This window comes from Pezoporus wallicus, unplaced genomic scaffold, assembly GCF_028554395.1.
Source record: "Pezoporus wallicus isolate ANWC-B61680 ecotype Strahan unplaced genomic scaffold, APGP_CSIRO_Pwel_v1 contig_6464, whole genome shotgun sequence".
NCBI lineage: Eukaryota > Metazoa > Chordata > Aves > Psittaciformes > Psittacidae > Pezoporus > Pezoporus wallicus.
Window position 1 is genome coordinate 2,457,761 of NW_026642130.1, and position 12,266 is coordinate 2,470,026.

General features: G+C 50.9%; 1 protein-coding gene across 1 annotated transcript; it reads right to left on the minus strand.

Moving 5' to 3' along the window:
- Positions 1-3,053: 3,053 nt before the first annotated feature.
- Positions 3,054-4,840, minus strand: LOC130609073 (ostricacin-2-like). Its single transcript, XM_057427669.1, has 3 exons — positions 4,724-4,840; positions 3,552-3,639; positions 3,054-3,184 (listed from the first exon to the last, which is right to left on the minus strand). Exons 2-3 carry the CDS (start codon positions 3,607-3,609, stop codon positions 3,054-3,056), a joined length of 189 nt encoding a protein of 62 aa, XP_057283652.1. The 5' UTR covers positions 3,610-3,639; positions 4,724-4,840.
- Positions 4,841-12,266: the final 7,426 nt, after the last annotated feature.

Below are 12,266 nucleotides of genomic sequence, written 5' to 3' on the forward strand. Positions count from 1 at the left end.
GCCTTATGAGGGAAAGTCTTGGTCTTCAGGCAGCAACAAATCCATCAGGAATCACTTGCTTCAGATGCCTTTGCGGTCAGGGAATACCACTTTGGCCAAAATACCCTGGTTTTATACCAGTGCTAGTGAGTGAGACATGCTTATTCCATGGCCACATCTCCCCTTGGCCTATCAGCAAGTGACCCATGTGCATGGGGGTGATGGCTTCACCTCATCCTTCATCGTGGCAATGGGAGAGTCTGAGGTGCCTCCTAGGGTTGATGCAATCTTCACCGTTATCCTCATGCAACACATCTTGTGACATCCCGCTGCACAGTGAGCACATGGGCTTGGTGTCTCAGCATGGACTTTGGTAGGTGCAGACAGCAGCAACCAGTCATCAAAATGCAGATAAGGTCTCCTCCAATCTGACAAAATAATCTACATGGGAGGTAGAAGAACATGAGGAGTATTATAAAGCTTCTTACCTGTCAGAATTATAAAAAGGATTTTATCTCTGCTTTTGTTTGAAGCTTCATCAGACATTTTGGAAACAACATACTGATTGTTGCACACATGTATGAGCTGATGGTCAAATGCACACCTATGTCAGCAGCATCTCCAGTTCACTGGTTCCATGTAAGTCATGTCAGATCATCGGTAACAGAAAATATCTATTTATTAATTGATTTTTCTCATTTTCTTGCTCTTTTTCCTCTTTCTTTACTGTATTAAACTCATGGGGTGACTTTCCACAACACCATCAGTCTTGTTCAAGATGTCCTGGGCAAAGGGGCCCATGGGATAGTAGGACAGCTTCATGCTGCTGAGATAAGGGGTGTTGATGGTGACTGCTAAATGTTCAGTTACATGATACATGAATGAACGTGAAGGAAACGATCCTGGAAAGCCAGTGGGAACCTGCTGTGTTGTGCACAGGATGTAAACAGAAGGGTGGGAACTGCTGGTGGATATGGGGATAGACCCTTGCTGATGTGGACACAGCTCTTGGAGCTGTACAGATCTCCTCTGACTCCTACAACCCTCCCACAGGAACTGATATCATAGGAGACTGGGTTACACTGAATGCAGCTGGGACCTGCAGCTCCAGGACCAGGGCAAAGGTGCATCAGCCCCATAGCTCTGGGACGGGCTGCGTGTCTAGAGGGGAAGCAGTAGATGGTGAGGTGGTGGTGAGATGGCTGCATGGAGACCTCATAGCAGCCTTCCAGCATCTGAAGGGGCCTACAAGGGTGCTGGAGTCCCCCTCTTCATCAGGGACTGTAGTGATAGGAAAGGGGTAATGGGTTAAAACTTAAACAGGGGAAGTTCAGGTTAGATATAAGGAAGTTCTTTACTGTGAGGGTGATGAGGACCTGGCACAGATTGCCCAGAGAAGCTGTGGCTGCCCCAGCCCTGGCAGTGTTCAAGGCCAGGGTGGATGGGGCTTGGAGCAACCTGGTCTAGTGGAAGGTGCCCCTGCCCATGGCAGGGGGTTGGAATGAGTTTTAAGGTCCCTTCCAACTGAAACCAGTCTGGGATTCTATGATTCTATAAGTCAGGGATGGACTGCTGTGGGTGATCTGCCTCCTTGGAATGGACATGATTCACTACTTGCTGACATACTCACATGTGCATGGACACACAGATATATTTAACTATAGAGGACAGAGGTCTGCACTTGATGAAAGGTTAAGGCTGCTGCTGAAGAACCATGTTGCAATCCCTGTTTGTCTGAGTCAGGCAAAGAGAAGAAGACACCTTGCTTTCTTGCTGCTAGACTACACTTACGGACATTTCCAGGTTGTGGCCAATGGAACCCATTGGAGAGGAGATGAACCTTGAGGAGGAGATGGACAGCCAGTCTGGAGGACCTACTTCCCTCCAAGGCCTTGTAAAAGTCTCCTTGGGGGTTGTCTGTGCTATCAGGCCCCTCCAAGAGGGATGTGTCAGGGAGACAGGCTGTGGGCTAGTAGAGGTGCTGCTGCTGTGAAGCTGCCAGGAGGGATGGAGCTGAGCAGGGACACCTGGGATAGGTTCAGGGGCAACGCTGGCCATGCCTGCCCAAGAGACACACACCCAGCACTGTCCTGAGCATGAAGCTACAGCTAACAGGGTCATAAATACACACAATAGCTTTATCCACATCAAACTCCCTGCCCGGAGGACTGCCAGGCCAAGATCATCCCCACATCACTGCCAGGAAAGAGCATCCTCAAGGACAGACCCAGTAGTGATCCCCAGCATCCCCAGGCGCTTCTCCTGCCACCACCCCACTGGCACCCCATAGGGAGCCAGCACAGCACACCCTGCGCCACAAGAACAGGCACACGTCCCAGCCGCTGCAATGCCAAACTGCTCGTCTTTATTCAAGCCGGGAAAAGCAGCCTCTGCCCCAGCAGCACCGGCTCCGTGTTGGGATGTCCCCAGCACACGGGCACCCAGCAGGAGCAGTGCTTCCACTGCTGCTGTCACAGCCCCGGGGGACGGCAGAGGTGGGGAGAGGAGATGACATCAGGAGCCAGGAGCCAGAAGCGAGGGGGACGTCCTGCTCATGGGGTTCAGGGGCTCAGCCCCACATCCTGTATGGAGAAAGCACAAAAGCACGTTGCCCCTCATAACTTACTTTCCCTCTCACTCTCTCCCACCTCTCCTGCCCAGACAACCAAGTCTATGGTGCAGGAGAACCAGACTCAACAGAGGTGAGGTTCAGTCCTTGCTGCAGAGTTTGGACCAGCGTTATCTTAGTGTAGGCAGCTCTAACTCCAGCTCTATGCAGATGCAGCAAACCCAGGGTCATGCTGTCTAAGGACAGTGAATGCTTCGCTCTCTCCTAGCTTGGGAGAGTTTCCTGCAAAGCCTGCATGAGTCTCATGGAGCTGAAGGAGAATGAGGAGGTGCTGGGTGACCTTGGGCTCCTTCAGCACCACTCAGGGCAGGTCCAAGCATCTTTCTTTTTCTCCCTCGGGCTGTGCTTTATATGCATGTGCAGCACTGTGCTGTTATCTAGTCATAGTGCTTAAACACACCAGTGACTCTTCCTGCCATCACATCAGCATTTCTAATAACACAACTTACTTCTTGCAGCAAAATGAGAACTTTGTACAGAGCCCACTGATGACAAAGGGGAAGGGGCACTTAAAAACTGCACAGAAGCCTTTTTGTCGAAGACATTGTGCCTTGTTTCCTGGAGCCAGGGAGGATCCTGCACAGTGAAAGAGGTCAAAAAACGTGAGTATGAGATGACCAAAATATGTGCATGGTTCCAGAGAGCCTGATACTGCCACTGTGTCTCAGTATCCTACATGCACCGGCCACCAAAACCAACATCTTTACCTCCCCAGTAGGAGGTTATCTTCTGCAGCAGCATGTGCACATGCATGGAAACTCATAGGGAAAGACCAGTGTGAGGTACAGCAACTGCTGTGCTGGCTCCTCAGCTGCTCAACCATTCATTAGAGTTACTCCCTCCCAAATGTTATATATATATATATATGACAAATCCGGTTACTTCCCAAGACCCCACTGATGGGAGCTCACATTCCGACCGATCTCCTCTCTTCCACTCTCACCTGCAGCACCCTGAGCCATCAGGAGGAATAAGGGGAAGAGCAGGTACAGGATCCGCATGGCTGATACCTCGGTCGGGTCTTCACAGGGCTGCAGAAAGGACACATCAAAACAACACAGAAAGGACATGGACGAGTCTGGGTGCATATGGTCACCCAAAAAGCAGAAGCACAATCTCCAACAAAAAGAGAGAATAATGGTACCAATAACTGCAACTTCTCGTGTATTCTTGGAGCATTTTGGGAAGCACCAGCCTGTTGGACAATCCAAAGTTTCATCTTCTTCATCAGTTCCTGATGTTTTTCTCAAGGCATTGGTTGATGGCTAGTATTTGCCATTTTACTCAAAACAACATTCACTGAAACTCAGGTTATAAGGAAAAAGAATACTTTTTTTTTTTTCCATATGTTATAGTCCCTCACTTTTGCAGGGCATGTATTTGTCCCCTGGGCAGAATTTTCCAGAGAGACAGGGTCAAGGGGTGACACAAAATACACCTTACAACACAGACCAGGATGGGCACTAGGGCATTTGCTCTCTCTCTTCTGCCTCTTCTTAATAAATGCCAGAGCAGAGAAGGTTTGCCCATGAGGTGATATTGTGCCAGCACTCAGTACCATGCCAATAACCAAACCAGACTCCAGAACGTAGGGAAATGCATGTGCCTGGAGAATCCATGCATTAGCCAGCACTCTCCATCACTTCTGTCAGTCCAGACCTGGCTGCCCGAAACACCCTGCCCAATCACCACTGCTTCCCTGGGCTCAGGAAAGTCCTCCCAGCTCAGCTTGGAAGTGCCCATCCTCAACTCAAGACCATTCCCAAGCTTTCTGCAAGGACACTCTCCAGCTCCACACTCACTGTCCCTGACCTGTGCAGCACAGACCCAGGGAGAAGCAAGGGGACAGGGAAGTGTGTTGGTGGCCAGAAATGGAATCAGACAACTTTTGAGTCAACTGAAAACTTGAAATTATGAGAGATCTCCTACTGCTGAGGAAAGTCCCCATTTTCACAGATCTCAGGTCCCTCCTCATATGAGGGGGTTTTATTCTCTTTCCCATGCAGCTCTGACACTTGTTTATGATCAGTTTGTCATGTACAGCTCTGGGAAGATGGATGCGCACAGAGGAGCTGAATGCGTGGCCAGCTTGGAAAAGACTCCACAGTCACCTACCTGATGAAGGTCTTGATTCAGAGTCCACCAAGGAAGCAACAGGCTGAAACAATCCACCAGGAATCACTTGCACCCAGAAGTATTAGGGAGTATCACTTTGCCCAAAACACCCTGGTTTTACACTGCTGCCAGTGGGTGGGACTTGCACATATTCCTGCTGACACATCTCCCCTTGGCCAATCCCAAAGCTTCCCTCTGTGCGAGGGTGATGTGGTTGCACCTCGTTCCTCCCTGCTGCAGTGGGAGACGCTGAGGTGCCTCCTGGGGCTGTCGCAATCTTCGCCGTTATCCTCATGCAACACATCTTGTGACACCCTATGGCACAGTGAGCGCAGCGCCTGTGGTGGCTTGATGAGAAATCTTTGGGATGGACGAAGTAACAGGTTGATGCAGACAGCAGCATCAGCCCCAGAAGAAGGGAGTGCTACTTTGTCTCTTCTCATCTGATTGTATAATCAGGTAGCGTGTGATGTGCAAGAACACACACAGTATTGAAAGCCCTCCCACCTTTAGACACTGCAGGAACACCTTCTTCTGGGACAAGATGTCTGTGTACCTGACACATCAAAGTTGATAAGCATAACACTGTCTCTCTAGTGATTATTTAGATAAAGTGAGAGTAGCAGCAAGATACACGTTAAGGTCTGTAAAACAGATGATCCAACAAACCTGCATCTCCTCCTAAAGCTATCCAAGGTGAAGAAATAGGGATGTAGGCCCTGCTTGAGGATCCAATGCATCTGATGCCACACATGCAACTGGAGAAGAGGCAGTCCTTGCTAGGCAGAAGGCTGCTGTAACGCATGCCTGACTTGGCAACTGCCTCTGAAGGTGTTTGTAAGAGAAATTTGGTCTCCCCAGCTCCAAGAGGTTAGATGTTGGGGATTTTGGTCGTGGATCCTGGCCTCTTGGCCTTTCTCCTTGCATGCCATTGAGGTGTCAAGTCACAGTGGCAAGATAACAAACACACAAAAGGTGGAAGAAGCAGAGGGCCCACCTGCCCAAGATTGACCTTGGGTTTTACCAGAGAGCTACTTGAAGAGAAGCAGAAAAAGATGTGGTCTGTGGTACAGCAGCAGTTGGTGCTGGTTTCTAATGAGCAGGGATGCAGAATGTGTGTGTGCATGTGTCCCCACGTGTACAGCAAACCACAACACTGAAGGGCTCTTTCTGCAAGGCAGGGTGACATGAGACCCAGGGCTGGAGGCCTGGGAATCCTTCACAGAGGTATCAGAAGAAGAAAGTGATGCCTCCTATTATCAGGATAGGGGTGTGGGTGGGTGGTGTAAACAGGAAAAGGGACTGTTTGACTGGTCTTTCTGAGCTCTCTTCCTGATGCTCCAAGGAACAGCACGTAAGATGTGAATCAATGAAGTGTATGGAAAAATGTAGGATTTATCTGATGCTACAGTAAAGTTTCCCAGTATATAATGAAGTTTCCTTATAGACACAATGCAGGTTAAAAAAGTCAAAACGGAAGATAAATCTTTTGGTGCAGGTGTTTATTTTTTCTCCACTGAGATCATGAGCCAGATGTGACATCTCCTGGTTGCTGTGGCATCTGCCCTGGGGTGCCTTACACACCATGTCTATAAGGAAAGGTGTCTGCTGCAGGTTTTGCAGTGGGGGGGTGGAGCTTGGACCTTGTAAAAGGCTCTCATGCTGCAGGGATAAGGTTTTGCCACCATCTCCATATCTCCTGGACTATGTCTTTCCAAGTCAGCACTAGGGAAAACAGCCCTGCTAGAGAGGAGGTAGGAGGAAGGCACATCCTGCTTCCACCCTCAGAGTCCCACCTTGTGCCAGGAGTGAGCCAGAAGACCTGTTGGAGAGCCTCTTCTGGAGGCTGCTAAGGGGTGGTAGAGAGTATTGCCCACCCAGGTGCCATAAATGAACTCGATTTCTATTTGAAAATTTCCCTTTGCTGTCGGAGAAGAAGGCAATATGCAGCCTGGGGACATGGGTACACCCCTGGGTTGACATTACTGTGTTGCCCTGTCTGGGACCTGCTACTGGGGCTGCAGGGACCCCCAGAATCCTCCAGCACCTCCCACCAGCACTGCTGGCAGCCCAGCAGTTCCAGGGCCCCAAGCAAGCACCTCCCTGGGGACAGACCCAGTAGTGATCCCCAGCATCCCCAGGGGCTTCTCCTGCCACCACCCCACTGGCATCCCATAGCGAGCCAGCGCAGCACACCCTGCACCACAAGAACAGGCACGCGTCCCATCCGCTGCAATGCCAAACTGCTCGTCTTTATTCAAGCCGGGAAAAGCAGCCTCTGCCCCAGCAGCTCCGGCTCTGTGTTGGGATGTCCCCAGCACACGGGCACCCAGCAGGAGCAGTGCTTCCACTGCTGCTGTCACAGCTCCGGGGAACGGCAGAGGTGGGGAGCGGAGAGGACGTCAGGAGGTGGTGCCAGGAGCCAGAAGCGAGGGGGACGTCCTGCTCATGGGGTTCAGGGGCTCAGCCCCAGATCCTGTATGGAGAAAGCATGCAAGCACATCACCCACTGTAACTTGCTTCTACCTGCCTCTCTCTCCCACCTCCACTCTTATGACTAGGAAGTGCATAGAGGTAAGAACCTCACAGGTGTAAACCTGTCATTTCGTTTGGCTTGGGCCTGTGCTCTCCTCACTGGAGGCAGCCTCGGCACCACAGGTCTTTAGAGCCATAAGGAGGAGGACCCTGTTCCTCACGCTGCCCAGAGGACAGTCTGCTTGTTCAGACAACACAGCTGAGCTTTCTATACTGGCAGTGGGCAAGAATTGTGGGGGTGAAGAAGAGGAGGCACCAGCTGCCCTTGGACACCTTCAGTCCCCCAGCAGCCATGTCCAAGTCCACAAGGAATTCTCCCTTGTTTCCCTGTTTTTTGCCATGAGTATGAATATATGAGCACGTGAACCAGGAGCTGGCTTGGAAGACAATAATAATAGAACAAATAGAGCAAACTGTTTCCAGGACTTACAATTTGCAGCAGTGACTGAATGCTGAACAACTTCCCACATATTTATAGGGGAAACGGCAGCCCCCAATAAAGCAGGCTCCCTTTTTTCGTAGGCATTTCTCTTCTTTTCCCAGTGCTATAGAAAATCATGTACGGAGAAACAGTCAGAACAATAATCTGGGAGAGTGGTGTGTGGTGGCAGAAGGGCTGACACTCCTCATGCATTTCAGGGCAGTATACGGTCTCTAATTCAGCATCACCACAGCCACAACTTCAATACCCAGGTGTCTCACCTACAAGGGCTCTTTCACACCAGTGTGGGTGCACATGAGAGCAGGCACTGAGCAGCACCAGCATGAGGCTGAGGAGGAGCCGTGCTGGCTCCCCCACTGCATGTGAGCCCCCTGCATGTCCACCACTACCTGAACCAGGAGAGCTGGCAAGCCGGGTGTTCCTTGCATCCCACATCCCTGTCCTGGCTGTGCCTTGCCTCTGAGTGACCTGTGATGGAAAACCCTTGCCCAGCCCTTGCAGGGGTCATGCATGGTGGGAACAGGGCTTTGGGGCACTCAGGATAAGAAGCAGACAAGCCCCTTCTCTGGGCTGGAGTCTTCCACACCCAGTGCAAATGATCACTGTAAATGCACCCAGATCTATGCCATTGCATGGCTTTTCACACACGAGCTCTAAAAGGCAAGCACAGAACCATTGGCCACCTGGTCTCTGACAGAGGTGGTCACTTCCCAAGACATGGGGGACCCCACCGATGGGGGCTCACAGCCCACCCCATCTCCCCTCATCCCTTCTCACCTGCAGCACCCTGGACCAGCAGGAGCAAGAGGGGAAAGAGCAGGTACAGGATCTTCATGGCTGACGCCTGTCCCGAGTCTTCACAGGGCTGCTGAGGGGAGACACCAAAGCTCCTGGGGATGACAGCGCACAGCAAGATCCCACATTGCAGAGGGGCTGTCCCGGGTAACAGAGGATGATGTTTACTGTGGCCTGTTCTGAAGGATGCCTTTCAGATACGTGCCTTTTGGCTCTGCTGACAGCAGCTGGGGAAGTATTGGCCTGTTGGGCAATCCAGCTGATGTTGTTCTATCACCTTATTGCTCACTTTTCTCTTTGTATCTTCTTAAAGGACACATGGGAAAAGTAATGCCTGACTATTGCACTTGTAAGGAAAACAATATTTAAAGATATTCTGATAATCACTCATACAGTCAGTTAGTGCTCCTTCTTGGAAGGCTCAGATGGCCTCAGGATACACATGGATACTTCCAGCAGTGTCATTTAGAAAGCTTCAGGAGCTGATGAGAGAGGTGCCCAGGAATTGACCCCACGCTTACCTACCTGATGAAGGTCTTGGTGTTCAAGCACTAACAAACCCAACAGGAATGACTCCTGTCCCTATGCCCTTGGGATCAGGGAATGCCACTTGGGTCAAACACCCTGTGCTTATACCACTACTGGCAGGTGGGACGTGCACTTATTCCTGCTGACACACCTCCCCTTGGCCAATCCCAAAGTGACCCATCTTCTTACAGGAGATGGGGTTGCACCTTGTCCCTTCCTGCTGCAATGGCAGAGGCTATTGCAATCTTCACCGTTATCCTCATGCAACACATCTTGTGACACCCTGCGGCACAGCGGGCACATGGGGTGGGCATGGGCTGCGTGGATGGACAAAGCAGGCTGGTTGCTTCAGGGTACAGCAGTAATGAGGAAAAGGTTTCATTTTTCGGTCCTCTCGTTTTGTGATGATATGAATAATCAGAGAGCTTGACAAGTGCAAGATCGTGCTGGATATTGGAAACCTGCTCACATTCATACACTCTGAGGAAAGCTTTACCTCTCACTTGAGTTCAAGGAGTTTTCTGGGTTCAGAAATAACACATTAACTGCTGCAAGAATACACCTGTATCAGGTGATGAACGATGCCCATCTCTCAACTCACTACCACGAAATCAGTCATCCAGCACATGACAGTGAAGATCAAAGTTCCTGTATTCTAGATAAAAGACATTCCTTCTCTTTTTTGTCCTCTTTCCCTTCCTTTCCTGTCTGCCTCAGGAGGTGACACTCATGAGGTGCGGCTGCTCACGCCACCATCAGTCTGGTTCAAGATGTTTTGGGCCAAGGATCCCCTGGTGCTTTGCACTGCAGAGATGAAGGGTGAGGTGGTGCCTGCTGCAGGCTCAATGAGAGGTGAACACAGGTGAAGGAAAGGCCACAGCAGGCAGGGGTGATCTGAGCATCCCCCACTGAACTCTCAGTTCAGGAAAGCAATAACAGCAAAGGCTTTTTCATCTTAGAAAGGAAAGCCTTCACTGAAGAAGCCAGAATCACTAGTTGCTCCCATATGTATTCCTCCTCCTGCTTGGTGGAATGGGGTGCAGGGCAGCACTGTTCCAACACAACACACAGCAAGGACAAGGAGAAGCAACAGGGCCACAGGACAGGTAGAGTGGGCAACCCTGGCCATGACCCCCAAGGGACACACACCCAGCACAGCCCTGCACATGAAGCCATGGCTGATAGGGACAAGGGGCACTCATGGCCAGCAGAGCCACAACAGGGCTCCACTCCCAGGAGGGAGGATCTGCACAGCAGCTTTATCACATCCACAGCAACCACCCTGCCTACAGGACTGCCAGGCCAAGAGCATCCCCACATCACTGCCAGGAAAGAGCATCCGCAAAGACAGCCCCAGCATCCCCAGGCACTTTACCCTGCTCCAACCCAGCACCACACATCCTGGTTTCAGCCCTAACAGTTATTTTCCTCCTTCTTGGCAGCTGGTGCAGTGCTGTGTATTTGACTTTAGACTGGGAATAGTGCTGATAACACACTGATGTTTTAGTTGTTGCTCAGTAATGCTTACCCTGATCAAGGGCTTTTCAGGCTTTCATGCTCTGCCAGTGAGGAAGGGCATGGAAAGCCGGAAGGAAGCGGAGACAGGACACTTGACCCAAACTAGCCAAAGGGGTATTCCATACCACAGCATGTCGTGCCCAACATAGAAACTGGGGGGAATCACCTGGAAGGCCCAGATCACTGCTGGGTTGGCAGGTGTTGAGCAATGGTTTTGTGCATCACTTGTGTCTATTGTTTTCTTTTCCTTTTCCCCTTTTAGTTTTATATTTCTTCCCTTGTTGTTTTGCTTATCATTATTATTATTGGTGGTAGCAGCAGTGGTTTGTGTTATACCTAATTTACTGGACTGTTCTTATCTCAACCCATGGGATTTACATTCTTTTGACTCTCCTCCCCATCCCTCTGGGAGCAAGCAGCTGCGTGGTTCTGAGTTACGGGCTGGTCTTCAACCACCCCACTGGCACCCCATAGGGAGCCAGCACAGCACACCCTGCGCCACAAGAACAGGCACACGTCCCAGCCGCTGCAATGCCAAACTGCTCGTCTTTATTCAAGCCGGGAAAAGCAGCCTCTGCCCCAGCAGCACCGGCTCCGTGTTGGGATGTCCCCAGCACACGGGCACCCAGCAGGAGCAGTGCTTCCACTGCTGCTGTCACAGCCCCGGGGGGCGGCAGAGGTGGGGAGCGGAGAGGACGTCAGGAGGTGGTGCCAGGAGCCAGAAGCGAGGGGGACGTCCTGCTCATGGGGTTCAGGGGCTCAGTCCCAGACACTACAAAGAAAGCATAAAAGCACGTCACCCACTGTAACTTGCTTGTATCTTCCACCTCTCCTGCCCAGACAAGCAAGTCTATGGTGCGGGAGGATCAGACTCAACAGAGGTAAGGTTCAGTCCTTGCTGCAGAGTTTGGACCCATTTTATCTTAGTGTAGGCAGCTCTAACTCCAGCTCTGTGCAGATGAAGCAAACCCAAGATCATGCTGCCTAAGGACAGTGAATGCTTCATTCTCTGCAGACTTGGGAGAGCTTTCTGCAAAGCCCAAATGAGTCTCATGGAGTTGAAGGAGAGTGGGGAGGTGCTGGGTGACCTTGGCTCCTTCAGCACCACCCAGGGCAGGTCCAAACCCACCAGGGCTTTTCCCTTCATTTTTGGGCCTCCTCCTCAAAACAGAAATGTATATAGGTATACATATATGTATAAATGTTTAAAGTACAGTATATGCCATAGATAGGTTAGAAAGAAATATTTGACAGATATTTCTGTGGACATAGGAAAAAACCCTTTCCTCAACCAGGGATCTACACCATACCTTTTGCAGCATACTTCAGATCTTGAACACAATCCAATAGTTACTGCAGGGTAACGGCAGCGTCCAAAAGCACAGTATCCCCTTTTCTCTCTGCACCTCATCCGGCTTCCTGTTTCAATGGGAACGATACACATGAAACCATTAAAGTGACAATCTGGGAGAGCAATGTGTGGTGGCAGAAGGGCTGACACTCCTCATGCATTTCAGGGCAATACACAGTCCCTAATTCAGCATCACCACAGCCACAACTTCCATACCCAGGTGTCTCACCTACAAGGGCTCTTTCACACCAGTGTGGGTGCACACAAGAGCAGGCACTGAGCAGCACCAGCATGAGGCTGAGGAGGAGCCGTGCTGGCTCCCCACTGCATGTGAGCCCCCTGCATGTCCACCACTACCTGAACCAGGAGAGCTG